This window comes from Moschus berezovskii, chromosome 19, assembly GCF_049115385.1.
Source record: "Moschus berezovskii isolate FMDL1 chromosome 19, NW_MosBer_1.0, whole genome shotgun sequence".
In the NCBI taxonomy this organism is placed as follows: domain Eukaryota; kingdom Metazoa; phylum Chordata; class Mammalia; order Artiodactyla; family Moschidae; genus Moschus; species Moschus berezovskii.
Genome location: NC_142478.1, coordinates 47622631 through 47649252, shown reverse-complemented (window position 1 = coordinate 47649252; position 26622 = coordinate 47622631). Strand labels below are relative to the sequence as shown.

The window sequence follows — 26622 nt, the reverse complement described above, 5'->3', positions numbered from 1 at the left end:
TACTGAACAATTTTCAAGGCACTCATATAACCACCGAGGCAGCTGCAGCACATCTGGGGAAGTGCAGTTTGCACTAGGAAAGGGAAACAAGGATGGCTGCAGTGTGCTGGGCTGCACAGTTCAGTGTCTGAGTGCACAGAGACATCAGTGTTCCATGCTAAGCCATTTTTCTTTTAGCTGGCTTATAAACACTGAAAAGTAGCTCTAATTTCTATACGGCAAAGTCAACAACCATGTTTCTACAGAGTTGTTTGCTTTAAATGCATAACACAAGAAGAAAAGTCCTTGTTTATGACTGTTGAGTACAGGAGAAAAAAGTGTAGCCTGCCACCTGAGATTGGAGGGAGGCACTGGTAAGGCACTCAGATAAAATGTTCTTCAAACAGAGCCAACAGGGCACATATCTGTGCCACACTCCAGACAAGAGCTCTTTCCTTCTCTACTGAAAATTGTTTAATTCTACTGGATTCTGACCCCCTTGCCTAGGGAAAACGGCAAATGAACCAACATAATCTCCACATTTTACTGATACTCTCCTGTGAGCAAACTAGGGTTACAGAAATACCTGTTGTGGTAGAATAAACTGTACCTTAAAAGCATGATATATCTTCTGGGACACCTGAGTCTGGATGTTGGAAGAACCACATATGGATAAAAATGGGGATATAACATTGTTCAGTGTGAGAGGAACTATCTCAGCTGACAAGGGAAATCACTTCCCAGCTCAGTTACATCTGCCTCAAACCTCCCATAGCCTTTCTCTGCTTAGGGTTAAATAACTATTTATACAGATTTTATCATAAACCTTAAATTAAGTACTTGACAAAGACTATCAACAGAACTATCCAAATCTATTTTGATTCCAGAGATCAGAATAATCCCAAACTGTTCACAATCTTTTAATTTCACAGGTGTGATCCCATCTAGATAGAATACAATAATTATGGCTTATCCATCTTAAAAACAGAATAATTACCATATTAGCATTCCAACTCAAAAAGCAAATGCTATTAATAGTTTCTTCTTTAAACTGCAGTTCTGAGATTCTGGCCCCTGTATATTTTGGGCTGAAGGCCTATTTATTAGTTAAGCCAACTATATTCTCCATTCCTCAAAAATGTACAGCTAGAATCCACACCCCATGACTTTTTGTCTTAATGTAAATAAATGAGCTACTTTATTATAAATCAATGAGCAGAGAAAAAAAATATGTATGTGTCTAGAATGGTGCAGTCTAAGAAAGGAAGCAGTCTAAGAAAGCTAAATATACAGAGACTGCTGCTGCTGCTAGTTAGAGAAAAAAAAAGATCTGAACCAAGCCTGTGCAGAATTCATGTCTTTAATTACTGCAACATGATTCATTAGTTATTAATTTATAAACGTAAGTGGTCAGAGAATTTTGCTTAAGAAAAACTCCTTTGCCTGAAGATATTCCTTGGGTCACCTACACCTGAAGAACAGAATGACCTATTTCAAGATGAGGACCCTTATTTTTCACAAAAAATTATAGCCACCTGCTGTAGAGAATAATTGATAGCCTCCACACCAAAGATGTCTGTGTCCTAATCCAAGGAACCTGTTATATTACACGACCAAAGGGAGTTTGCAGGTGTGATGACCTTAAGTATTTTGAGATGGGGATTATCTGGGTGGACCCACTGTAATCATAAGGTTCTTTATAAGAGCCAGAAATTAGAGACAGAGAGGAGAGTGAGGCTGGAAATGTGAGTGTTGTTTTTGAAAACAGAGGAAGGAGCCTCTACAAGCAACAAAAGGCAAGAGAAGAGATTCTACCCTAAAGCTTTCAGAACGAACAAAACCCTGTCACATCTTAATTTTAAGGGCTTCTGACCTTAGAACTAAGTCAGAAGCTGCTCTCCTTACTCCGCAGCCTCATCGACACCGCAGTCAGGGTAGCCCCGACCGCGCGAGGCAGTGGAGCTGGACCCGAGAGGCCGGAGCCTTGCGGCCCCACCGCCCTCACTCCAGCACAAGACGCGCCGACCCCGGGCCTGCGGCGCCGACCGGAGGTTAGGCTGCAAGGCCTCCGCGCCCTCCTGGCATAACCGGACACCCTCAGCTAATACCCTGAGAACTCGTGGGCAGCGCAGCATCAGCAGGAGCCAGGCTGTGGCGCGTTCCTTCTCCCCGCCCCTGTCCTAGAGCCGCCCCTTCTCCGTTGCGCTGCCGCCGGGCTGCAGGCGGAGGACCTCGGACACGGAGCCAACAAGGAGACGGCGGGGAGAGGGGGCAGCTTCAGAGAGCTGCCGGACTCTCAACCGGGAGCGGCCGAGTGGAGCGCCCCAGGCGCTCTCGCAGCTGCTCACGGGCGACGCGCGCGCGCTAAGGAGGGGGCGCTCCTGCGCCGCCAGGCCTAAAGGAAGGTCCTCGGCGCCGGCCCGCCACCTGTCTCACCGGCTGGGCTCCCCGTCAGCGCCCGGCTCCGCGCGCAGTCGCCCGGTATTCTTCAGAACCATAGCGCTGCTGCCGCCGCCGCCACTTCCCTGTAGAAATTTGGCGCGCTCGTAGTGACTCTCGCGAGAGGCCGGAAGCGCTCCACTGCCCAATCAGGAGGCTCGTCGCACCCCGCCCCACAAAGCTCCAATCGCCGCCGGCGCCCGAGGGGGAGGTGGCCCGTTAGGGAGTCCCGGAAAAGTGCGTGGAGGTGCGCGTCGCGTATCCAGGGGTCTGTACCCGGAGGTACTGCGGGACGCGGCGGGGAGGGAAATGTCCGGCCGTCCCCGCCCCGCGCCCTGGGCCCAGCGCCCGGCAGGCCAGGAGTCGGGTCTGTGCCCTCGGTGGGCGTGGACCCGGGAAGGCGATGGCGCCGGCGGCGTCGAAGCTGCGGGTGGAGGTTGGACTAGGGCCGCTCCCGCGGCGGGCACTCTCCCAGTACCTGCGCCTTTTGCGGCTCTACCCAGTACTCACCAAAGCGGCCACCAGGTCTGCGCGGAATGGCGGAGGAGGGGACGGGACGGGGCCGGGGGGTGCGGGGGTGGGCGCGGCCCCGATCTCGGTCGGCCAGTGACCCAGCCCCATAGGTTCATCCAACGTGGGGGTTTGAATGTGGAAGACAAAATTCCGGTGTGTCAGAATGACCCTTCAGATGCTTTAAATTAACCAGAACTCTTAGCACGTGCTGTTCTGTATATTCGGTTCCGAACTGTAATTCGTAAACACCCTAAAATGTGGACCCAGGGGCCAGACTAAAGGAGTACACGAGCTGAAGGACCTGCTGCAGACCTCGGGGCCTCCGGCCCCTCTGCCCCGGAGGTAGCGGTCGTCCGGGGTAAATGGGGACTGGGGGAAACAAATGTCACCCGCTCGGCTCTGCGCAGGTTCTAATGCTACCTTCCGGTCCGTTAGTACCTGCTCTTGTTTTGAGGCTAAGTTAGACTGGGGCTTCCCTGGTACCTGCTCGTTTTGAGCCCAGGATAGGCTGGGGATTCCCTGGTGACTCAGTCGATAAAGAATCTGCCTGCAGTGCAGAAGACCCGGGTTCGATTCCTTTGTCGGGAAGAGCCCTGAAGAAGGAAATGGCACCCTGTTCCAGTATTCTTGCCTGGGAAATCCCATGGATAGAGGAGCCTGACGGGCTAGGGCTACAGGCCCTGGAGTCGCAAGAGTCTCACAGGACTTCCCGACTAAACCACAACCACAGGATGGACAAAACGGGTTGAGGTGAACGCCTTTAGGAAGGGCGAGGAAGGCTAGACCGGGTGGGAGGTGTTAAGACATGCTTCAGCTTTGCATTTGGGAGAAAGCTGACACAGTGCCCTCCTTGCTGTGGTTAGGTGGGCCCTTTGATTTGGAGTACTAAACATTTTGTGAGACATCCCCCCTTCCTTTTAATTCATTTTACAAGTTTGTCCCCTTTTATTAATACAGCTTTTCATACATGTGTACAGCTGCTTCCTGTCTGGGGACCATTAGCGATGATTGAGAGAAATAGGTCCTGTCCCTACCCTCACGGATCTTGCATTCTAGTAAAGAACTAGTCAAAAAGTAGATAAATGTATAACACAGATAAAGTGGTCAGGAAAGTTTTATTTGAGGAGGTGACACTTAAATAGAAGCCTGAAGAAGGAACAGGCCGTACAAAAAAGGGAATCAGAGGGCAGAGGGCACAGCAGGAGCAAAGGTCCTGAGGGAGGAGCAATCTAATAGCGGTAGAGTGGAAGATGGGCCTGTGCTTCTGGAGAAAATGAACAACAACCAAAGGAGAGGATGAGGAAGAAGTAGTGAAAGATCAGATCAAGAGGCTCCTTGTCTCATCCAAGAATTTTGGACTTTATAGCTGAGAACAGAATGCAGCTATAGACCATTTATTGAGTAGCTGGGCCTGTCTCCACCTTTCTATTTGAAAGTTTTACTGTGATGATTGTAGATGTGCATGTGTGTGTGTGCTAAGTTGCTTCAGTCATGTCTGACTCTTTGCGACTCTGTGGACTGTAGCACACCCGGCTCCTCTGTCCATGGTATTCTTCAGGCAAGAATAACTGGAGTGGGTTGCCAGTCCCTCCTCCAGGAGATCTTCCCGATCCAGGGATCGAACCCATGTCTCTTGCGTCTCCTGCATGGCAGGTTTTTTACCACTAGCGCCACCTGGGAAGCCCCAGATTCACATGTAGTTGTAAGAAACAATACAGGGAGATCCCTTGTATCAGTTCAGTTCAGTTCAGTCGCTCAGTCGTGTCCGACTCTCCGCGACCCCATGAATCACAGCACGCCAGGCCTCCCTGTCCATCACCAACTCCCGGAGTACACTCAAACTCATGTCCACAGAGTCGGTGATGCCATCCAGCCATCTCATTCTCCGTCGTCCCCTTCTCCTCCCGCCCCCAACCTTTCCCAGCATCAGAGTCTTTTCCAGTGAGTCAACTCGTCGCATGAGGTGGCCACAGTATTGCAGTTTCAGCTTTAGCATCAGTCCCTCCAATGAACATCCAGGATTGATCTCCTTTAGAATGGACTGGTTGGATCTCCTTGCAGTATAAGGGACTCTCAAGAGTCTTCTCCAACACCACAGTTCAAAAGCATCGATTCTTCGGCGATCAGCCTTCTTCACAGTCCAACTCTCACATCCATACATGACCACGGGAAAAACCATTGCCTTGACTAGACGGACCTTGGTTGGCAAAGTAATGTCTCTGCTGTTTAATATACTATCAAGGTTGGTCATAACTTTCCTTCCAAGGAGCAAGCGTCTTTTAATTTCATGGCTGCAATCAGCATCTGCAGTGATTTTGGAGCCCAAAAAAACCAAGTCTGACACTGTTTCCACTGTTTTTCCCCCATTGGCAAGATTCTGTAAAACTGTAGTATCACAACCAGGACACTGCATAGATAACAGACCATAGAACTTATTCAGATTTCCCCAGCTTTTCTTGTACTCCTCTGTGACTGTAGGTGTTAAGTTCTATGCAGTTTTCTCACATGTATAGGTTTGTGTGTCTACCACCGGAGTCAAAATACAGAAAATTTTCATCATAAGGACCCCTCGTGTTGCCCTTTTATAACTACACAGGGTAACTTTTTCCAAAACTATAGGATAGCATCACAATCCAGATATGACACTTATACAACCCACCGATTGGAAATCTTACCATGCTTCTGTGTGTGTATTAAGTTCTGCTGTCTCCATCTTTTCATGCAGGGAACTTACATTTCGCTGCTCTGATAAGGGTTCATCTCCACCCATCCCCAGCATGTTCTTCAAACCACTGTGCTGATTATGTGCAGGAATAGATGCGCCACCAGCCCCAGTAGTTCACTTCTGTTTTCTGAATACACCTCTCTCCACAGTGGCATTTTGTCAGCACTTGGGAACTTCCTGGCCCAGTTGATTGAGAAGAAGCAGAAAAAAGAAAACTGCTCTCAAAAGCTAGATGTCAGCGGGCCTCTCAGATATGCCATCTATGGGTGAGTTCCATAAAGGGACTGGTTTATTCAGTAGCAGGCTAAGTGCGCCAAAGCTCGGATGTCAATACCTGGAATTACCTAATTTGGAAAAGTAATTTTTAAAAAAGCATTGAAGTCATCATGGGAGAAAAATCAAAATGATGGATAACGTTAGCTTCACTTGTTTTGTAGTTTTATTTGGTTTTTATTTTGAATTGTATGGGTGAGGGTGGCCATAGTAATTGAACTGAGAGCCCTGAGGGCACCTAAACCTGAAATCAGACTTCAAGACCCAAAGACTCTGAAAGAGGAAAACAGACTCAAATATGACCAGTTAGTTTCTGTTGTTAAATTCAGAGCATAACCATTCAGAAAAGAAATCCTTAGGTAGCCTGAAAATTGTCTTTTCTGGACTACTTTTTAAATCGCAAAAGCACAGAGATTCAGAAGTTTTATCTATTAAATTCACCCCGAGTTCTCTGGCCAAAAGCAGTGTTTGTATAGATGGGTTATTTAGAAATCTTTTGCCATAGGATTGATTTTTTTCAATTCAATATTCACAAATAACATTTTTGTATTGTAAGCATGCTAACTTGAGTCATCACAGCTTTTCCCATAATGTATTTAAAGTCCTAATCCCTCCAAAGAGGGGGTGATAATCCCTCCACCTGGGAGTGATTCTGATGCATTCCCCTTATCCAGTCACAGTTTTCCATCCTCAAGACTTCCTGTTTCTCTTCCTACTGAGAAGCCCTGCTCTGGGTCAGTTAACATTCTGTGAAAGGGTGGAGAAAGACGAGGGAAAACTACTTGTTTAAAGGCTGTGGAGCTGGAAGGCTCCTGGGTCCCTGCTCATCTTTTGATTCTGGATTTCATGGAGTCTCAGATCTGTTGATCCAGTAGACATGGTGGCAGGGTTCAGTTTTCTTCCTGAGTACACTGTGCTGTTTGGAATGAAAAATAATACAGACAAGCCAGCGCACAGCACCAGATCTCAGCCCTGATAATGATTGGAGAGAGTTTGATAAAAAGCTGTGACACCTGGGATGCTTCAGTTTATTTACCAAGCACCTTCTCTGAGCCAGACCTTGTTCCAGACAGAGCGGTGAACAGACACAATCCTGTCCTGTGGCATTTACCTTCTAAGGGTGAAGAGGGCACTGTATAAATAATGAGACCAGGACATCCAGTGATAAATGCTTTGAAGAAAATGGACAGGGCCTGAAATAGAGAGTGGCTGGGACAGTGGTAGCTTCATTATTCAGGACAGTTGGAAGGAACTTTCCAAGCCAACAGTGTTGAGAAGGAGCCAGCCATGTGATGACAAGGGGGTACAAAGCAGGCACAAGCCTGGTCTGTCAGAGGCAAAAATTAATGCCTGGAGCAGATGCATTGAAAGCATGTTTTCTAGAAGGGCCACATAGACCTCTGTGGTCAGTGCTGAGGGACTCCAGGGAGGCAGGTTTTAGGATCTGGGGTTTGAGGATGAAGGGTGTGTCCAACTCACCGCCACCGCGGGCCTCAGGTTTTTTTTTACAGGGCCGCTGGGTCACTTCTTCTACCTCTTGATGGAGCGCTGGATCCCTTCCGAGGTCCCCTTGGCAGGCATCAAGAGGCTCCTCCTGGACCGCCTTCTCTTCGCACCTGCCTTCCTGTCTTTGTTCTTCCTTGTCATGAACTTCCTGGAGGTTGGTCTCTAGCACTCATGCATGCCAGCTGTTCGTTGGCATAAGGATGCTGTCGTTGGAATTCAGAGGGTCTCTGAACTTTTCACTGAAGTTGAAGTTTCACATTGTCCTCTACGAAATATTAGAAGCAAAGCACAGTCGTATTAGCAGTACCTGTTGGCCTGATGTAAGCGTCCCAGGTAGAGGGCTGTCACACGTCCATTGTCACAGTTACCCCGGAGTATCGTTTATGCTCATCACTGCTTACACCTTTCAGCAGGTCTTATCACTGAATGTGTTAGTGAAGAAGCACATATACTGGTTTATAAGAATATTTTCTGAATGTTTCAATAGCTGTTCAGTTCAATTCAGTTCAGTCGCTCAGTCGTGTCCGACTCTTTGCAACACCATGTGCTGCAGCATGCCAGGCCTGCCTGTTTTTCACCAACTCCCATACTTCAGTAGAATTGATTTCTTTGTACTCCCACATTTTATACATTTCAAAACATAAGTATGGGAAGTGGGTGCATGGGCTTCACCAGACACCAGAGGGGTCCATGGACCTTGCAGAACCCTGTGCTCACTCGGGGTATGGACATCACAAGGGCTCTGAAGAGGTTAACTTATCAGCATAGACTTAACATTGCAATGGAAAACTTGAGAGGTGTGTTCACCCAACCTCATTCCCACTATCTACCACCCTCACCATCTCCTTTCCATACTCTGTGTGCTGAGATGTGTCACGTTCTGCCCTGGACCTAATTTATTTCAACCAATCACAGCAAGTAATTGGTTTCTCACTTGGGTTTTATTTTGAAACCACATCTCACGTTCTTGTTAGTAAGGAGAATACCCATTGCTGTCTAAAGTGTCACTGGTGGGAGGAAGGAAAGATGTTTAAACTTCCCTGTGATTCCTAATAAGTCCCTGATAGTAAAAACAAAATATTTGTGAAGTCCTTAGGAAATCAGATAGGAGAAAGTGAAAGGGTGCCTATGTTAGGATTGAGGGTACCACAGCAGTTTCTCCCTATTTTTTTCCTTCCAAATAGGAAGTGAGTACATTTTCATTAAAAAATAAATACCCTGCATGGATAAGGCAAATGGTACCAAGGCGCATAAAGTTCCCACCACATAATGACACATGTGGGGGCACAGTCTCCATACGGCACACACACTACAAGCTGCTTCCACATCCGGCATTCTGTGATCCAGACATTGTGTTACAAACCATATGCCTGTCCCTGTTGTATAGCGATTCCTTCTTGGTCAGTTCCTAGAATTGTTATCCAAAAAGGCTGTCCTTGTCTCTCCTCCCTACAGTGGTGCAGAATGATGGCATCAGCAGACATCTGTTGAGCACTGAGCTCTGCATCCAGTGCTTCAGGTCTTTGAGCCTAACATCAATCCCCTTGACAGCTGAGGAAGCGGAGGCCTTTAGTTATTTACGGGGTAAACACTGGCCTAAGGTGCTATAACTGTGAGTCATTGAGTCAGGATTCAGACACCAGTTTTGTGATCCCAGAGACCTCTAAACGCTTATGGAGCACAAGCTCTCGGCACTCAGGGTTGGTAGTTGCAGCTCTCCGGCTCTAGAATGTGGGCTGAGTAGTAGTGGTACCAGACTCAGTTGCTATGCAGCATGTGGGAGCTTCCCGGACCAGGGATCAAGCCCGTGTCCCCTGCACTGACAGGCAGATTCCTAACCACTGCCCAACCAGGGAAGTCAGGTGGAAAGTATTTTCTGTGTCTTTATGAGGTTGGGTATCTTTTTATATGCTTATCTGTATTTCTTCCACTAACTCTGCTCATTTTCTCTTAGAATGTTTGCATTTTTTCTTACTTATTTGTATGTTTGTACATATTAAGGATATCCATCCTTTGCCAAATAAAAGTTACAGATATCTTTCCCATTTTTAGGTGTTTAACTTCATAAAAATATTTGTGTAAGTTATATAAAGTATCTTATAGTGTCTTTCTCCATACAAAAGCTTAAAAAGTCATGTATTCAAATCTTCCAGTCTTTTCCTTCATAGGCTTCCTTAAAGGAAGATACTAGAAATATTTTCCTATATTTTCTTATACTCTTATGATTTTATTTTGTACATTTTGATAGGCCCAAAGAGAACAGAAATATTTTCCTATGCTTTCCTGTAGTATTATGTGTTTGTTCATAATTTAGTGTGAGATATACTTTGGTCTATGGGCTTCCTGGGTGGCTCAGTGGTAAAGAATCCACCTGCCAATGCAGGAGATGTGGATTCAGTCCCTGGGTGGTGAAGATCCTCTGGAGGAGGAAATAGCAACCCATTCCAGTATTCTTGCCTGGGAAATCCCATGGACAGAGGAGCCTGGTGGGCTACAGTCCATTGAGTCTCAACGCACCTTAACGATGAAACCACCACTGCCACCACCAGACTTTTTAATTGCCCTAACTGTACAGAATTTTTGAAATCTCTAGTAAAGCAAGCCTTCTTTTCTTACTCTTTTTCAAGATGGGTATTCTTATGCATCTATCCCTTCCAGGTGACATTTAGAATCATTTATTAGGGTCTGTTTTTTAAAAAGAACTGACAAGTTTTGATAGGAAATGCATCAACTTCAGAGGTTATTCTGGAAAGAACTGACAGCTGAGCCATCAGCAGCTGCAATTCTGGTGCCCAGGCCAGCAGTATGAATGACACCAGAATCAGCTCAACTCTCAGGGGTCGCAGGTAAAGGTCACACACAATGAGAGCACTGTTCCGATGATCTTCCTCCTGGATTGTTAGCTCGTCCGGCTGTATCACTGATCAATCACACGCATGTGCTATGTCCATTTAAATGGAACAAAACATGCAGTTTTACAGAAATCATTGAATTACGCTTTGGGGTCCTTCGCCTGGAAGACCGGTATTGCTCACTGTCTGCGTTTCCCCCGCTTTGCAGGGGCAGGACACCGCCGCTTTCGCTGCCAAGATGAAGAGTGGGTTCTGGCCGGCGTTGCGGATGAACTGGCGAGTCTGGACACCTGTGCAGTTTATTAACATCAACTATATCCCTGTGCAGGTGAGGCCAGCCAGGTGCCAGTGTGGAGCCACAGGGGGCTTCAAGCTCCCCTAGAGCCTAGCCTTTTTCCCGAGCCTTGGGTCATCCCAGGTTCCGGATTCCTCCCGAGGCTTTTCTCTCTGCCCCGAGTTGTTACCATTACTGGATTTGAGGAGGCAAAGCGACATGGGGAGCCCAAGCTGGGTCCACGCTGTGCCCCTTCATCCAAGGCTGTGCTCAGCTTTCTAGGGTTGGATGCCCACCCCAACCCCTCATGTCCAGGGCTTCACAGATTGCAGCCCAAGGTAACCTCACCCGCAGGGACGTCAGAGCCAAACCTGAGTGTGGTGGGGGCGGGCTCTGAGTGGTAAGGGGCACAGCGTCTGGGCGTGAACCAATTCACTGACTTCTGGCCGCTGGCCCTAGGCAGGCAGCTGAGGGGCCACCCTCCAGGTGGTTGAAGGCCCTGCCATTGTCCACTGTCTTCACACCCAGTATAGCTCATCTGTGACTGGGTCCCAAGACCACTGCCAGATGGATAGGCTCACGGCTTAGATTTATTAGGGCCGTGCAAAAGGGATACACGACTGGATCCTGGGAAGCCATTGCAGGTGCCCCATGCTCCCTGCCCTGAGGGCTACTGGGAGCAAGCGATCATTTACCCACAAAATCAGCCATGGCAGTATTTCTGCCCAGGGTTTTACTTGGGGCTGGCACATGGACACTGCTCCCTGCACCAGAGTTCCAGACCCCGGGGAGGAGAGCAGGCACTCAGCTTCAGCCACGCTGATTTTGTAGGCACTCTAGGCCCAGGGAGCCATTCTCATCAGTTGGAGAAAGGCGGGAACCCACATCCAAGTTCCCAGACACCAACCTCTCAAACAGGCCTTTCCAGAAGTTCCCAGGCCTCAGCTTGCTGTGTTACCGTTTTTCTGCATGCTATTTAAGTAATCTACTTGAAATAAGCTTATAAAAGCTGGTTTCCACTCTGCTTTAGATAGAGGAAAGAGACCCGGGGCAAGAGCACCCTTGGGAAAGAGCTACCTTGAAAGGGTGGGAGGGGGGAGAAGGGTGGGCTTGGTAATCACACACTACACACACCAAGGATAGCCAAAAACCAGAGGCAGTGATGGACAGCAGTAGCTGATATTGTTGGAAGTTAAAGCAAAATAAAAATCGCTAAGTCTCCATTAGCTTTAAAAATGACCGTTCCAAGAGCAATTTCAGTGGCTCGATGGGGCTAAACCCAGGTTGTTGAGGACTGAGTGGGTGAAAAAGTAGAAGATAAACTACAAAGTCGAACTACAAGTTTGTGAAGCACAGGGGGAAAACCCTAGTTAGCATTGGTCCAGGGAAGGAGAAGGATTGGCAGCTAGAAGAATGGCCATGTGACATGCACATGGCACCCCAGGCTGCCCCAGTGAGAGGGGTGAGGGTGGGAACGGCACATAAGCAGAGAGACACTTCTTCCTGTTGAGTGGAGAAGAGAGAGGAAGTCACTGTTTACTGGGGATCCACGGCCACACCTTGTGTTTCCTCTAGGAGGGAGGCGGGTAGGGCAGGGGAGGCTGATGGGTATTTTGAGGGGAATAAAGTAGTGGTCAGCTTGGCATTGTGAAAGGTAGAAGAGGAAGCTGACTGGAGATGGGGGAGCCAGCAGAGGCTAAAGACCCTTTTGTGCAGGGGCCTGTGGCAGGTGAGAAGCAGGGAGGATTGGGGTTTTTCAAGGGAGTACAACTGAGGAACAGGAAGGGAAGAAAACCAGGGATATGGACTATAGGTTCTAAGGCATATAGAGAATGAAATAAAGACATGAGAAAACAGAATGGCTGAGGATGTGGAGGGGCCTGTGGATGAGAGTAGAGAGGCTGGAAAATAGAATCCTTCTGAGTAGCTTAGGGGCAGTACTGCAAGCTTGGGATCAGAGACCTCCCTAAAAGGTGGTTGCAGGTGAGTGCTTAAGTGGCAGGGAGTTTATTCAACACATATATATTGAGCACCTGCTGTATGCCCTGTGGCTGTAGACTCTGGGCTAGAGCGATTAATGAGATAGGCCAGACTGCTACTTTCCTGGAGCTTATGTGCAGGGGAGACTCAGTAATTGACTAAAGGTGATTTTAGGTGGGAGTACGTCTGTCAGATCATTGAAGCAGATAGTGGCAACAGGATGGGTCTGAGTGAGCTGGTCATGGAGTTGTCAGGGAAGAGCCGGGTGAAGCTACCCGCATGATGTCTGGTTCTGGGGTGAGAGAGGCCTACCAGGAGCTGAAGTGATCAGTGAAGGAGTGTTTTCCCTACTGTCCGGTTAACATCATCAGGCAGGGGGACTGTCCTCCTTACCCCTCTCTGCTGGAGCCCAAGCACAGTGCCTCATGCAAAGTTAAGACTCAGTAAATCCAGCAGTGGGTGGATGGGCTGACCAGTGGATAAGCACTGTCCTGGGGGCCTCGTACTTGATGAGCGTGCCCAGGGCCTTCCTCTTACTTCTTACCTTACCATCTGTTCTCTCTGGCAGTTCCGGGTACTTTTTGCAAACTTGGTGGCTCTGTTCTGGTACGCCTACCTGGCCTCTCTGGGGAAGTGAAGATGACCTGGAGAGGGTGTCAGACACACTGATGACTGGGGTGGGGTGAGAGAACAGAAATAAGCCAGCCTGGCTCTAGATCATGAGATTCAAGATGACTCGAACATGATGGATGGAGAAACAGAAATCTCAATGTCACAATCATGTTTTAAAAAGGCAATCGCTGTCCTCAGGTGATGCTGCCCTAGAAACTTAAATATAGCAGATGATTTCACCTGTCACCTTGGATTGAATTAGGATCACAATAAACTATAATGTAGCATTTTCAGTGGTGATTTTAATTTCTCAGAATAATTGCTGTTGCTTTGATAGAAATGAGTGACTAGAGGACTGCTCTTGGAATTTTTTAAATGTTTAAAAATTTGTGCTAAAATATATCACAATACAACTGTTTAGCTACTTGGCCCCATAGGGCAAGGGCCTCTTAGGCCAAGACTTGCCCTGACCTTCTGAGAGGCCCTAGATACCACCCTTTCCACTGGGTCTACTCTCCTGTTGCTCATTTACATTAGCCCTCCTTCCCTGCTTTTTCATTCTTAGAACATTCCTTCCTGATAGTCTCCCATCCTTATTTCATGGATACAATATCCCTTGGGACCTCAATTATATATATTTTAAAATTGTATATATTTAAATTTTTCTTGTCTTGTGTGCTAGCAGTTTTCTGTTTTCACAGGGTTCTTTTTTTTTTTTCTATTTGATCTTTGTTGTTCAGTCACTAACTCATGTCCAACTCTGCAACCCCATGAACTGCAACATGCCAGGCTCCCCGTCCTTACTATCTCCCGCAGTTTGCTCAAATTTATGTCCATCGAGATCAGTGATGCCATCCACCCATCTCATCCTCTGTCCCTTCTCCTTTTGCCTTCAGTCTTTCCCAGCATCAAGGTCTTTTTCAATGAGTCGGCTCTATCCAGTCATTCCAATGAATATTCAGGGTTGATTTGATCTTTGTTTTACCATATCAGGATTACCTGAAATGTCTGTAGATACTTGGATGTATATCATTGTTAAAAGAGTCAAAGCCACTCAGACATTCTTTGGAAGATTTGTGTACATGGGTTGCACTTGTGACACCATCCTTGGTGGTGAGCTGGCCAAGCAGGGACCCAGTTTTGTTGGGGCTAGTACCTGTAACTCATCTGGCTCTTCCAGACTCACAGGACTGGATGAGCTTGCTTCTTGGCTTCCCTCAGTGAAGGCAATTGATATTCCATTTTCTCAGATCAATAATAATCTGATTTCCAGCTTTCAAAATTTTGTCAGCTGATCTCTTTGCTTGGTTTCTTCTGTGAATTCAAGTACATCTTTTTGAATTAAAAAATTTTTTTTGCTATCTTTCATAAGTGACCTTCTGGAAGGAGACATAAATATATGGGTTTAAGACACCATGTTTATGCAGAGGTCTGGGTATTTCTGTGGAATACGTTCATTCTTCAAAATCCAGAGTGACTTTAAAATGTAAATCAGATCATATCACTTCCCCATTTAAGTCTGCCAAGATGATCCAGCAGTTCCACTTAGTTGTATACACCCAGAACAACAGAAAAGCAGGGACTTGAAGAGATGTTTGTATACCATGTTCACAGCAGCATTATTCTCAATAGCTAAAATGGGGAAACAACCCAAATGTCCATTGATGAATGAAGAGAGAAAATGTTGCCCGTGAATACAATGTAATATTATTCACCATTAAAAAGGAAGGACATTCTGACAGATGACTCGGAAGAACCCTGAGGACATTGTTAAGTGACATAATCCAGCTCCAAAGGACAAATACTGTTTGATTCTATTTCTTTGGGATTCCTGGAGCAGTGGAACTGAGACAGGAAACAGGATGGTGGATGCCAAGGGCTGAGGGAAGCGGGTGAGGAGTTTTGTGTTTTAACAGGCACAGAATTTTAGTTAGGGATGATGAGAAAGTTCTGGAGATGGATGCTGGTGATACTCGCACAACAAAGAGAACGGGCTTAATATCCCTGAGCTGTACACCTAAAAGCGGTTACGTTGGTAAATTCTGCAGTATGTGTATTTTGCCACCGTAAAAACAAAGCAACCAGCAAACCCTGCTGGAGTTTCCTAGTTCATCTGAACTGGAACCTCAAGTTATCCGAGGGTTCCCCCTGGGCTCTTTCCGCAGGTGCAGGTTTAAGTACTCGGGTCGGGCCCCTGCCCAGACAGCACAACTGGGCGCCGTCTGATCCCTCGATCAACGGCAGAAAGGACTCGCATAGCAGGCCTCCGGCAGCGGGTCGACACAAGGTTTCAGAACCACCGCCTACCACCCGGCTCCGCCTTTATCTCCTGAAGTTACCGCGGCGAAGAAGGCGATCGCGCCGGCTCCCGCGCAGTCCGCCGGCCGGAAGCGTACGCCCGACGAAGCGTGTCCCTCGCCGCACGCCGTCCACACCCGAGCGCGCCTGCGCGGAGCCCGCGTGGGGTCGACGCGGGACTTGACCGGCATGGCGTTCCGGCAGGCGCTACAGCTGGCGGCCTGCGGCCTGGCCGGGGGCTCGGCCGCGGTGCTCTTCTCGGCAGTGGCGGTGGGGAAGCCTCGCGCGGGCGGGGACGCGGAGCCGCGCGTGGTCGAGCCCCCGGCGTGGGCGGGTGCTGCGCGCCCCGGGCCCGGCGTCTGGGATCCCAACTGGGACAGGTGCGGGGCCGGCGGCGGTAGCCCTTCCCGGGCCCTAGCCGTCCCGTCTGGTCGGTGTGGTGGGTCCCCCGGAGGGGCGGGCGGGGCAGGTTTGCGTGCTGGTTTCTCTTTCGGTTCTGGCCGCGAGGCTGGCCCTGGACATGAGGCGTCCCTCGATTCCTCTTCTGAACACCAGTTTCCTTGTCTGCCCAGAGGGTCGTTTTGAGGAAGGAGTACCTGGATCTCCGGAGTGGACGTTTTCAGTCCTAAACGGAGGGGTTGGACCGTAATAGGGCTCTCGTCCTTATTTCTGTCTCTTAGCTTATGAATATTCAGATTGAGTGACGGCATGCTAATCCCATATTTGGGATACTGCCGAGAGGGTCAGGTGGAGTTGGGTCCTGGAAGGGGCCGCTGCGAGGGGGCCGCTGCGAGGAGGCCGCTCAGGGACAGGACCAGCTGACATATTGCGTAGGATCATGAGGTCCAGGGGTCCCAGGCACCCCGGCCACGCGCTGTCAGTATTCTTATCGAGCACTTGGAAATGGTGGGTTCTGTGATCAGGAAGCAGTTTTTAGCCTTACTTAATGTTAAATTTAGAAACCAAAGCAGTGCAGATCTTAAAATACTGTATTGAAACGATAGTATTTTTGATATGCTGGAGTGAATAAAGTGAGTTATTGAAATTTCCCCTGTTTCTTCCTACTTTGTAAGTGTGGCTACTTGGAAATTTTAAATAACATACATTGTCAGTGTTCTGTTTCTATTGGATGGCACTGCTCTGGGTTATGGGATGGTTTACCCAGTCCCAGCTCTTTCCTACTTAACACTTTGAGTGTGGGGCACAGAACTAATATTTATTGTTAGCCTCGTTGTATAGAGAATTTCAGAGGTATTCTTTTTAACCTTTAATTTTTAAAGATAAATTCATTTTAAAATAGTCTTCTATTTACAGAAAAATTGTAAAGACAACAGAGTTCCTATTTTGTTAGAGTTCCACACCTAACTTCCTCTGTTGTTAACACCTTACTCTAACATATGGTATTTGTTACAGTGAATATTATTAACTGATGTCTATAATTTATTGAGATTTCCTCAGTTTTTACTTGTAGTCCATTGTCTCTCCCAGGATCCTATATGACAATCAGGCTTTGATAGTTTCTCAGACCTAACTTGTGACGACCTTGACAGTTCTGAAGAGTGCTGATCAGGTATTTTGTAGAATGTCCTTCAGTTGGGATTTGTCTGTATTTCTCATGATTAGGCTGGGGTCATATTCCCTTTTAAACATCAGTACAGTCTTCTTAATGTGCCTTTCCAAGGAAACAGTCACTCTGAGGTTAAAGGACTTACTTGAGGGAGAGCCAGACTTCAGCTTTGTTTGAGGCTGACATGCTATATTTGCTTGCCAAGTCTAGATTTATGAGGGAGTAAGGAGAGTGGTATCCATGTTAGAAAGTTCCAGAGCCTCATTCAATGAAATTTCGAGCCTCTTCCTGAGAAGCCAGGCTTCCTATATCTGTGCCTGTGGTACCAGAGGTCTTCTCTGGCTAAGCCCCAGCTCCCCCATGACTGCCAGTGTGGCATCTCAGCCTGGTTTTGTTATGGGTATCCCAGGTTCACATGGCCCAAGCAGAACCCTTGAATTCACCATGACTTCCCTCAAAACTTATTCTTCCAGCACTGTCTCCGCAGAGTACATTCGTTCCCAGCTCTGCCAGTCTCACAGGCATTTAACTTTCTACTGACTTACGGTCCATGAGCTAACAGAGCCTGTCTTCACCAGACATCATTTCTCAGCATCTTTGCTACTGCTGCGCCCTCCCAGCAGCCCCCCACCCCCCATCAGCCCTTTCCCAGCACCCAGCAGGGCCAACCAGGGGGATTCCCATGATACTGGGAACATTCTTCTCCCTGTCCGGTGTGATGGCCACTGTCCCACTTGCTGCTGAGCTTTGAAAATGTGCTTTGTGTGATTGAGGAAATGGGAATTTTAATTGTACTTAATTTTTATGATTTTGAGTGTAAGTAACCATACGGTCAGTGGCTACTAAGGGGCAGCACAGCATCCCTGTCAGCGAGGCCGCCCTGTGAGCATTTCCCACCTGCCCTCCCACAGCCACTCCTTCCTCTTTGTGTCACTGGTCCTCTTGCTGTGATTGTCTGTCTCCTCACAAGGACATGAACAGCACAGAGGCTTTGCTTATCTGTCTGTCCACCATCTAGCCGCCCAGGGCAGGCCTAGCACCAGGAACAGAGGACATTGGCTCCTCCCCTACACCTCCCAACACAGGAAGCCCCTCTGTCAGAAAGACTAGGGGTGACTTGTGAGCAGGGGCACAGAGCACACCGTCTTGTGTTTCAACGTCAGGAGAGAACCACTGTCCCTGGTCAACCTGCGGAAGAGAAACCTAGAACCTGGAGAAGAGGAGCTGACATCCAGGTTGGACCACTGCAAGGCCAAGGCCACACGGCACATCTTCCTCATCAGGCACTCCCAGTACCACGTGGACGCCTCCCTGGAGAAGGACCGCACACTGACGCCCCTGGGTATGTGGCTGGGCTGTCTGCTGATCCGCTCGGCAGGCCTCCTTGGACCTGTGTCAGGTGTTCTTGGCCCAGTCGTGAGCTTTGTCATTAATAGTAATAATCAATTTAATCTGACTCAAGACAGATTTTGAAAATGTCCTCAGCCTTTTTTTAATAAGTGTTTTAAAATGTATTCATTTTTGGCTGTGCGGGGTCTTAGTTGCTGTGAAGGCTTGTCTCTAGTTGTGGTGAGTGGGGGCTGCTCTGTAGTTGCGGTGTGCGCCTTCTCTTGGCAGTGGCTTCTCTTGTGGAGCACGGGCTCTAGGGCATGTGGGTTTCAGTAGCTCTGTCACATGGGCTTAATAGCGGTTCCTGGGCTCTAGAGCACAGTCTCAGTAGTTGTGGCACATGGGCTTAGTTCTTCCACATCATGTGGGATCTTCCTGGATCAGGGATTGAACCCATGTCTCCAGCATTGGCAGGCAGAATCTTTGCCACTGAGCCACCCGGGAGGCCCTCAACTTTAAGAATATTACGATGGATCCTGCCTGCAGGTGCTCTGCAGGGGCTCCACCCGGTGCCCCATGTCTTGACTTAGTTGCTGAAGAGCTTCAGAGGCTCCTTATAAACAGTGGCATGTCTCAGGGCCCCGCCCAGTGCTGGCCCCTGTGGCAGTTTCTTGCTGCTGTGAATGGTGCTGCTGGGCACATCCTCCCACCTTGGTCTTTCTGTGCCTGTATCCATAGGAGGAGTCCATCAGACAGGAAATGCAGAGTGTTTGGAGGTAGAGTTTACATTTTTACAAATTTCTTTGTTGAGTGAGATAGTACCCTTTTGTGCAAAGGGGCTGGTGGCCTGTCCTCAGGCTCAGAAGGAAAGCTGCATCTGTGGTGTCACATGTCCAGCTGAAACTGACTCCCCAAGGCCGTTTCAGTTGGATTCTAAGATACATTTGAGGAAAAGCATTTGTATTTGCACCCAGACCTTAGCAGTGCTGGTTGTCCATCCTCACATGTTGACATCTGTAGTGATTGCGTGGCTGGTCACTGGAGCATTAAGACCCAAGCTTTGGATAAACTTGAGTAAGAATAGTGTAGTGGACCCAGAAATAGTAAACAGGACTCCACCCAAACTTCAGTCACCCTCAACCGTGGCTGGGTGTTTTTTTCTTTTTTTAAGATTTATATATGGATGCTCTGGGTCTTCGTTGCTGTGTGTGGGCTTTTCTCTAGTTGTGTTGATTGAGTGGGGGCTATTCTTCATTACGGTGCATAGACTTCTCATTGTAGTGGCTTCTCTTGGTGAGGAGCATAGGCTCAGTAGTTGTGCACAGGCTTAGTTGCTTTGCAGCATATGGGATCTTCCTGGACTAGGGATCAAACCCATATCCCCAGCATTGGCAGATGGATTCTTATCCACTGTGCCACCAGGTAAGTCCTTGTGGCCGTTGTTTTTGATGCTTTTTCTGTATGGGGCTGGAGGTGGCTGGTCTGTCTCACTGACTTTACCTGTTGAAAGCCTGACCTCTTCCTTAGGCCTGCGTCCTGGGAGGGGCTGCCCATCTTGTCCCCCAGCCCTAATGGTTCTTGGTAAGGACTGAAGTATTTGTGAAATAGAAACAAGCAGGGACTCCCACCACGTGTAATTCTCCAGTGTATTCCCCCTTCAAGGTCGTGAGCAGGCTGAACTAACTGGTCTCCGACTTGCAAGCTTGGGGTTGAAGTTTAATAAAATCGTCCATTCCTCCATGACCCGTGCAGTAGAAACCACTGACATCATCAGCAAACACCTGCCAGGTGAGTGCCAGGTACCCTAGGTGCCCAGCAGCAGGGAGGGAGTGGCGGCTGCTCCTAAAGGGGCTGAGTCCTGTGCTTCTCTGCAGGCGTCTGCAAGGTCAGCACAGACCTGCTGAGGGAAGGCGCCCCCATTGAGCCCGACCCCCCTGTGTCTCACTGGAAGCCGGAGGCTGTGGTAAAAAAAACTCCCCCCGGAGCAGCCTCCACTCTGCTCTTGGGCTCCTGGTGGCAGCGTGGCCCACACTGCCTCCGTACGCACGATTCCTTTTTCTGCCCCCAGCAGTATTATGAAGATGGAGCGCGGATCGAGGCCGCCTTCCGGAACTACATCCACCGGGCAGACGCCAAGCAGCAGGAGGACAGCTATGAGATCTTCATCTGCCACGCCAATGTCATTCGCTACATCGTGTGCCGGTGAGGGGTCCTGCCAGATGCCCCTTGACCCTACTTCCCCTCCTGCCAGCCTGTGCCCACAGCGTGTCTCCTCCAGGTCCAGCTGGTGGTGTGGTAGAATGGCTTTCAGTCCAGTTTTCACATGACTGTGTTTTTGGTGGGAACAGACCAGACCAAGTGCCCTCCGTTGGCAGTCTTTCCCGGGCGATGCTGTGGTTGCTTGGTTCAGGCGCTATGTGCCGGCTGCTCACACTGCAAAGTCACACTTTATATGCCAACACCCCATTTCCCTGACGTGCAGTGACTGGTTTAGCACCTGTCGCTGGATCATGCCACCGTGGCTACTCAATGTTTGCCTCATAGTTTTGTATTTCCCTTAGCTTATTAACTGGAAATTTTTTGCAATTATGGGTTCATGGGCCTGTTTTTGCAGGGTTATAACCTGTGAGCGTTAGTCACTTGCCTGCTCCAGCTGATCCAGGGTACAAAGTCGGGAGCTGCTTCAGGGGCTCCTGTGTCATTGGAGCCAGCAACCACTTCCCTGTGTCCTGGCCCCACCAAGTTCCAGGCCTTTGCAGTGATCCTTGCCCTGAGCCATATCCATGAGTCACAGAGGACCTGGACCTGGAAAGGCCAGCAGGGTGCTCATGTATTTGACCAAATCCCACGTAGAGCAAGATGTGAAAAACTGTAACCCTGCCTCCCCCAGATCCATCAGAAGCTGTTTGGCAGGTGCTTCAGGAGCTGAGGGGATCCCCCTTCTCCCATGGGCCCATCTGTCCAGATATCACACACAGCTCCAGGCGAGAAGCGCCATGCTGGGAGAGCAGGTTCCAGGCCAGGTCGAGTGCTGCTGGGAGGAAGGGCTGGGCTGCAGCCTTGGAGCCTGAGCCTGTGTGCTGCTTTTAACACCCAGAAGCCAGCCACCTGGGCTGTGTAAACACACATCCTTCCATATCCCAGGACAGCACTGACCCAGCATCACTGGGAGGCGAACCCAGTGCTGAAAACGGGCCAGAGATGACCAGGTTTGGAGCAGTGGTACCTGTGCTAAAGACAAGGCTGCCGGGAGCGAGGGCCTCTGCCCCAGGAAATGGGAGGGCGGCCTGCCCCCTAACTTAAGACAGTTTTTTAAAGTGGTGAGTGTGACATTAAGACTTTAAAAAGCAGTGTGTAGGTAGTTACTCCTTCAAGTTGGCAAAATTCTTGACAGAGTGGTGGTGAGAAGCCATGAGGCTGCCGCTTGTCAACCCCAAAGTTCTAGGGCAGGAAGAGTGGTGACGTGGACAGAGGCTGTAGTCAGGCTGGGCACTTCAGCAAATACTAACTGTGCCTCAAAAGCACTTTTAAGAGCATGGAAACGCTCCAGGGGTCATGGTTGCATCTGCTGCACCATCTGGCTGCCCTCTGCCCGCTTCTGGTTACACTGGGAAAGCAGATAAGTTGCATGCATTTGTTAACCAGTGTGCTGTGACTCACCTGCAGGCCTCGAGCGCGATTGATCCCCATCCCAGAGGGGACTGGACTACCCCCTACCCCTTGTTGGACTGTTGGGTTGACATCTGCCTGGCAGCTCCTTCCTCTGAGAAACCCCATCTGAAAACAGAAGGGACTTACAGATGCTGGACCCAACCCCTGGAAGTCTGCCCAGGGGCTTCTCATCTGGAGTGGGGGACCCTCAGCTTTGTCGAGACCTGGCCCGTTTCTAGCACATTCTCTCTTCTTCTTAGGGCGCTGCAGTTCCCTCCAGAAGGCTGGCTCCGTCTTTCCCTCAACAACGGCAGCATTACCCACCTGGTGGTCCGGCCCGATGGCCGAGTGGCTCTCAGGGCCCTCGGGGACACAGGGTTCATGCCTCCTGACAAGATCTCCCGTTCCTGAGGGCCGCTTCAAGGCCCCGTGTCCTCCTCAGCCCCTTGCCAACCTGGTGTGGGTGCTGCCAAGACTGCAGGTTCCCCCATGTCCCCCCCACAGGCTGCGCAGCGGGGACGGCCACCTCTAGGCAGCGGGAAGGCAAAAGGATTTACAACACAGAGTTCCTAACTCACGGTCCAGGAAGGAAAAGGGAAGCTCTCAGATCAGACCAGCTTCATCTCTTTCGCAGAGTGTCTGCCTCCCTCTCATCCAGGACGAGCCTTGAGGGGTCCAAGCAGGCCTATTTGAGGGACTGGATGAGGCCCCCCAGATGCCGTGACTGTGGGGACCAGGCAGACATCGCAGCAGGCCAGCAGAGCCTGTCAGGCAGGAGGAAGAGGAGGAGGGCGCAGCGCTTCTTTCATTTGTAACTTATTCTGCTTCGTACATTCGTTTCCTAAAACTTGTCACTTACATAAAGATTTTCCTCATCTGGTTCTTGCTTTGAAAACCAGTTTCTCACTCCAAAGTCACACCTCCCTGATGCTGTGGCATCTGAACTTTTGTGTTGTGACACCTTTCTGGACACACAGGAGGAGCACCTTGGCCAGTGAGGGAGGTGACTTGAGCTGCTGGCCTCACCAGAGAGGCAGTGATGAATGCCCCAAGAGCGGCCTGTTTCAGTAAAACGTCCAACTGACAGTTCAGTCCTTGTTTGCCTCTGGCTGTTAATCTTTTATGCTTATGGATTAAAATATTTAGTGTGTCCATCCCAAATTTCTGTTATTTTAGGAGAAAGTACAATTTTTATTAAGTGGTTATGAACGTTTTCTGTAATCAGTGCAACTAATTGGAGTATTTGATGTTTCTGTCAATTTTGGAAATAACTACAAAATAAAATTTTATTTTACTGGTTTTTCAAAGTACTAATTGTGAATGTTTTAAAACAAGAAGTCTGTGCATGACAAACAGCAGCCCCAACTAGCAGAGAAAGTCTCAGCAGAAAGCCCTTGTCCCCAGTATCTTGTGTACCCTGGGCTTAAGTTTTGCAGGGCATCTGCCCAACAGGGTCAGTGAGAGGCCCTGACCCAGGACAGTGAGCTTAAGTGGTTTTCTAAAAGCAACAACAATGCACCATTCTATAGAAATAGTTTTGACAAGTTAGCCAGGGGCTGTGCCAACGTCCAAGACCAGAAAAGTGAAAGGCAGCACCAGGTGTCTGGCCTCGGGTGCCTGAGATCCCGTAGTTGAGCCCTGTGCACCGGACCCTCAGGACCTGCAGGTCCCCCCTGTTTCCTTGGGTTTGTGTGGTCATACCGCTGTCCTATCTGCAGACCTGTCTTTTCAGTGGCGTGTCCACCCTTTGCACTTGACCGCTGAGGAGTAGCGCAACGTTTCAGAAACAGGAAGTGAACCCAGGAGCAGGACAAGGGTGTTTGGATGGGGTCAGTTACAAGGGTCCAGGAAACCACCCTGAGGTGGGACATATGACCGAGAACTTACGAAACGTCAGGAAAGACATCCTAAATGTGACCAACATAAAAACCCACCCCAAGAGCCTGTGTGTCAGGAGGGATCCTGAACTGACAGCAGCAGGAATGAAGGTGGTTCCTACTGGCTGCATTGCTGTTTGTTCCCAAATATCTTGAGACAGTTGAGGAAGGAACCTGAGGGCACGGGTGACCAAGAGCTGCCTGTGGGTCTCCACACGGAATGAGAAACATGCCTCCAACTGCCTGAGCACACCTGGCTTGGGGATGGGATGGCGATGTACCCAGTGACTGGCAACTGAACCCGAAAAGACAATCACCCTACAACCATCCTCTCTGAGCTGTGAACACTTCTGGAAACATCCAAAAACTACCCCAGAAGATCTGGTTGCCGCGTGTGGCGCCTGCTCTCCCCCAGGAGTCAGGGGACCCTCTGGAGCCCCCTGCACTGTAGCCCATGGCACAGCCACTACCCACCATGATGGGGTTCCCAACACCTCTTTCCAACCAAAGATGTTACACACTGATTGTCAACATCACAGAAAAATGCTTCCTGTTTCATAGGACACTTAGGAAATATGCTAGTTTAACTGATGCCAAGGCTTTTCACAACTGTGTTAGGAATGAATGGACCCCAGACAGCAAATAAACCACTCTCAGATTGATGTTCTGTTTAACCCAAACACTGTTTAAGAGTTTGCTAAAAAGGGCACTTTTCCTGGGCACAGTTGAGAGAGGTCTTTCTAAAAGCTTAGAATGATTACCACATGGTTTTAAAAATAATTTATTCCATTAAGTAGTTTTAAAAAGATGTAAAATCACCACGGGACACATGATAATGCATTCAGTGGAACCAGGGCCAACTTATATAAACAAATGGAGAAATAATCAAAGGTCTAAACTTGAGAAAACAGAAACAGCAGTCTGCAAAGTTAGGGCACATCCCTACTTTAATTTCCATCTGAATATTTATAACAATATACAGGAAGGCATGGTCAAATTTTAGAGAAAACAGATCATCACTATGACTACATCTGTGTTCTGATTTCTTTGAGACTAGAGATGTTTTTTAAAAACGCCATTTGGTTCGTAGAACAGAATGTATTTTTCTCTTACGTCTAGGTCGTCTGCTACACAAGTGAGAACACCCTGTGTAACAACCTTTTGAATTTTAAAACCTTAATCTCGGGTCTGATATTCCTGACCTGTCTCTTGTTATTGTGTGAAAGAAATAAGCTTTTTTTTAACGTAAGTTTCAATTCAGAATCTTTACAAATAAAAAAGAATCTCACTTATGTCTACCTCCTATCACTGTATAGTCTCAAAGAGTAAGTTCAGGAGAATCAAAAGTGATTTACAAAAGGCACTGGACAGCAGACGCATTGGTAGTTTTCACTTTTGATCAAACACTGGCAATGCCCCCAGAACCCTGCTGTGAGCGGTCACTGGTAACACGGGAGAAACAGCCCTCAGCTTGGCTGCAATGTCCTAGCCCTCCGGGATGCAGAGCTCTGTGTGTGCAAATGCTCCAGCAGGTATGGCCCAGGGGGAGGGAAGACAAGCCACACTGAAAGGACAGAACTGGGATCCGCTATTTCCTCCAAAGCAAACCTTTTGTCTCTATTAAAACGTGAGGCTCTTTCATAAAGCAAGTCCAACTAAAATGCATTCTAAAATACGGGGTACACCTCAAATCCAGGGAACAACATTCAGGTTACTTTATTATACTGCACTGGCAGCTACATAAGGTGCACTGTGAAAGGCCAAGTGCTGGTGAGAAAGGAAACACCCTCCAAGGACCGCTGGTGAGTGAGTGTGTGAGACTATTCACATGACTCCCAGCGGCTACCATTTTTCCTCTAGAAAAAAGCTAGTTTCATCTTCTGGTCACTCACTTAAGTGTCTTCAGTGACTCCCAGCTGTAAGTGTCGCTGCAACTGTCCGACACATGCAAGGCTCCTTTACTCCTGGATGCCCACCTTGTCAGTGTCTAATCAACGGTTGACCGGCAAAGCAGAGAGGATTTTCTGTCATGAACTAGAAAGTCAAAGGCCCTCCCCAGAAAAGGCAGAGGCACAAACGTCACCCGTGCTTCAGGAACGGCGCGGAAGGGAGCGCAGCACTGTCGAGGGAGGAGCGGGGCTGCCACCCGCGGGGCAGCCCGGCCTCTCTGGCGCCCGCTTCCCTTACGTGCACCTGGGGCGGCCAACAGAGCCTGTTTGTAACCACAGAGGGTTTTCAGAAAACCTCCAGGAGTTTATGTTCACCTTCTCTCCAAATAACAGAAAGCTAAATTTTATACAGAATACTTGCAATTTCTAAAATTATTTTACTCTCTAAATAAGGACTGATAAATTAATCAGAATATTATTTTGGCATGTGAAATTTCAGCAATAAACACAGTACTTTTCTTAAAAAACAAACAAAACAACGAAGAACAAACCAAGAACCCCAGCAGTGTGCATGGGCCCTACAAGGTGGCAAGCTGGGCCAGGCGCGCCATCCGGCGGAGGTGGCCCCCGTTGGCGGGGCTGTAGCGCCCGGGGCTGCCCAGGCCGGAGGCGTGAGTTGTGGAGCCAGGCTTCCCAGGGCTGCCGCCTGCGGGGCTGCTTCTCCCAGGGCTGCCGCTAGGAGGGCCACTGATGTCCAGGAGCTGAGACTTCAACTTCCCTTTCAGCGAGGGGCTGGACCAGCTGAGGAAACCAAGAACAGGCAGTCAGCATGGACGGCTGGATGGGATGGGGCGAGTG

The 26622-nt window shown here is 48.8% G+C and overlaps 4 protein-coding genes across 7 annotated transcripts in view; 2 read left to right on the top strand and 2 right to left on the bottom strand.

Annotated features, from left to right (window-relative positions):
- The window catches only part of POLE (DNA polymerase epsilon, catalytic subunit), a 59752-nt gene extending 57209 nt beyond the window's left edge, over positions 1 to 2543 (bottom strand). Inside the window, exon 1 of the mRNA XM_055405308.2 lies at positions 2416 to 2543. Within this exon, the coding sequence (XP_055261283.2) occupies positions 2416 to 2477 (62 nt within the window). The 5' untranslated portion in view covers positions 2478 to 2543. The remainder of the gene's footprint in view (positions 1 to 2415) is intronic.
- Positions 2544 to 2709: 166 nt separating this feature from the next.
- PXMP2 (peroxisomal membrane protein 2) lies at positions 2710 to 15456 on the top strand. 3 transcript variants are annotated; one of them, XM_055404428.2, is made up of 5 exons: positions 2710 to 2943; positions 5806 to 5922; positions 7427 to 7589; positions 10496 to 10615; positions 15319 to 15456. In XM_055404428.2, exons 1-5 carry the CDS (start codon positions 2822 to 2824, stop codon positions 15328 to 15330), a joined length of 534 nt encoding a protein of 177 aa, XP_055260403.1. In that variant the 5' UTR covers positions 2710 to 2821; the 3' UTR covers positions 15331 to 15456. The 3 variants fall into 3 exon arrangements, with proteins under 3 accessions (XP_055260403.1, XP_088684212.1, XP_055260402.1); XM_088828086.1 differs by lacking the exon at positions 15319 to 15456 and adding an exon at positions 13110 to 13442 and having other exon boundaries at positions 7441 to 7589; XM_055404427.2 differs by lacking the exon at positions 15319 to 15456 and adding an exon at positions 13110 to 13442.
- Positions 15457 to 15640: 184 nt separating this feature from the next.
- Positions 15641 to 23308, top strand: PGAM5 (PGAM family member 5, mitochondrial serine/threonine protein phosphatase). 2 transcript variants are annotated; one of them, XM_055404426.2, is made up of 6 exons: positions 15641 to 15831; positions 18182 to 18360; positions 20010 to 20135; positions 20222 to 20310; positions 20419 to 20549; positions 22259 to 23308. In XM_055404426.2, exons 1-6 carry the CDS (start codon positions 15641 to 15643, stop codon positions 22407 to 22409), a joined length of 867 nt encoding a protein of 288 aa, XP_055260401.1. In that variant the 3' UTR covers positions 22410 to 23308. The 2 variants fall into 2 exon arrangements, with proteins under 2 accessions (XP_055260401.1, XP_055260400.1); XM_055404425.2 differs by having other exon boundaries at positions 20416 to 20549.
- Positions 23309 to 24640: 1332 nt separating this feature from the next.
- Positions 24641 to 26622, bottom strand: part of ANKLE2 (ankyrin repeat and LEM domain containing 2) — a 29911-nt gene continuing 27929 nt past the window's right edge. Inside the window, exon 13 of the mRNA XM_088828085.1 lies at positions 24641 to 26565. Within this exon, the coding sequence (XP_088684211.1) occupies positions 26343 to 26565 (223 nt within the window). The 3' untranslated portion in view covers positions 24641 to 26342. The remainder of the gene's footprint in view (positions 26566 to 26622) is intronic.

Bases quoted from the DNA above. Each gene is read 5' to 3' on its own strand.
- PXMP2 (XM_055404427.2), top strand. From the start codon at position 2,822: ATGGCGCCGGCGGCGTCGAAGCTGCGGGTGGAGGTTGGACTAGGGCCG. The intron at 2,944-5,805 runs GTCTGCGCGGAA...CTCTCTCCACAG, and splicing joins CTCACCAAAGCGGCCACCAG to TGGCATTTTGTCAGCACTTG. The intron at 5,923-7,426 runs GTGAGTTCCATA...CGCGGGCCTCAG, and splicing joins CTCAGATATGCCATCTATGG to GTTTTTTTTTACAGGGCCGC.
- PGAM5 (XM_055404425.2), top strand. From the start codon at position 15,641: ATGGCGTTCCGGCAGGCGCTACAGCTGGCGGCCTGCGGCCTGGCCGGG. The intron at 18,361-20,009 runs GTATGTGGCTGG...TCCCCCTTCAAG, and splicing joins CCGCACACTGACGCCCCTGG to GTCGTGAGCAGGCTGAACTA. The intron at 20,550-22,258 runs GTGAGGGGTCCT...TCTTCTTCTTAG, and splicing joins ATTCGCTACATCGTGTGCCG to GGCGCTGCAGTTCCCTCCAG.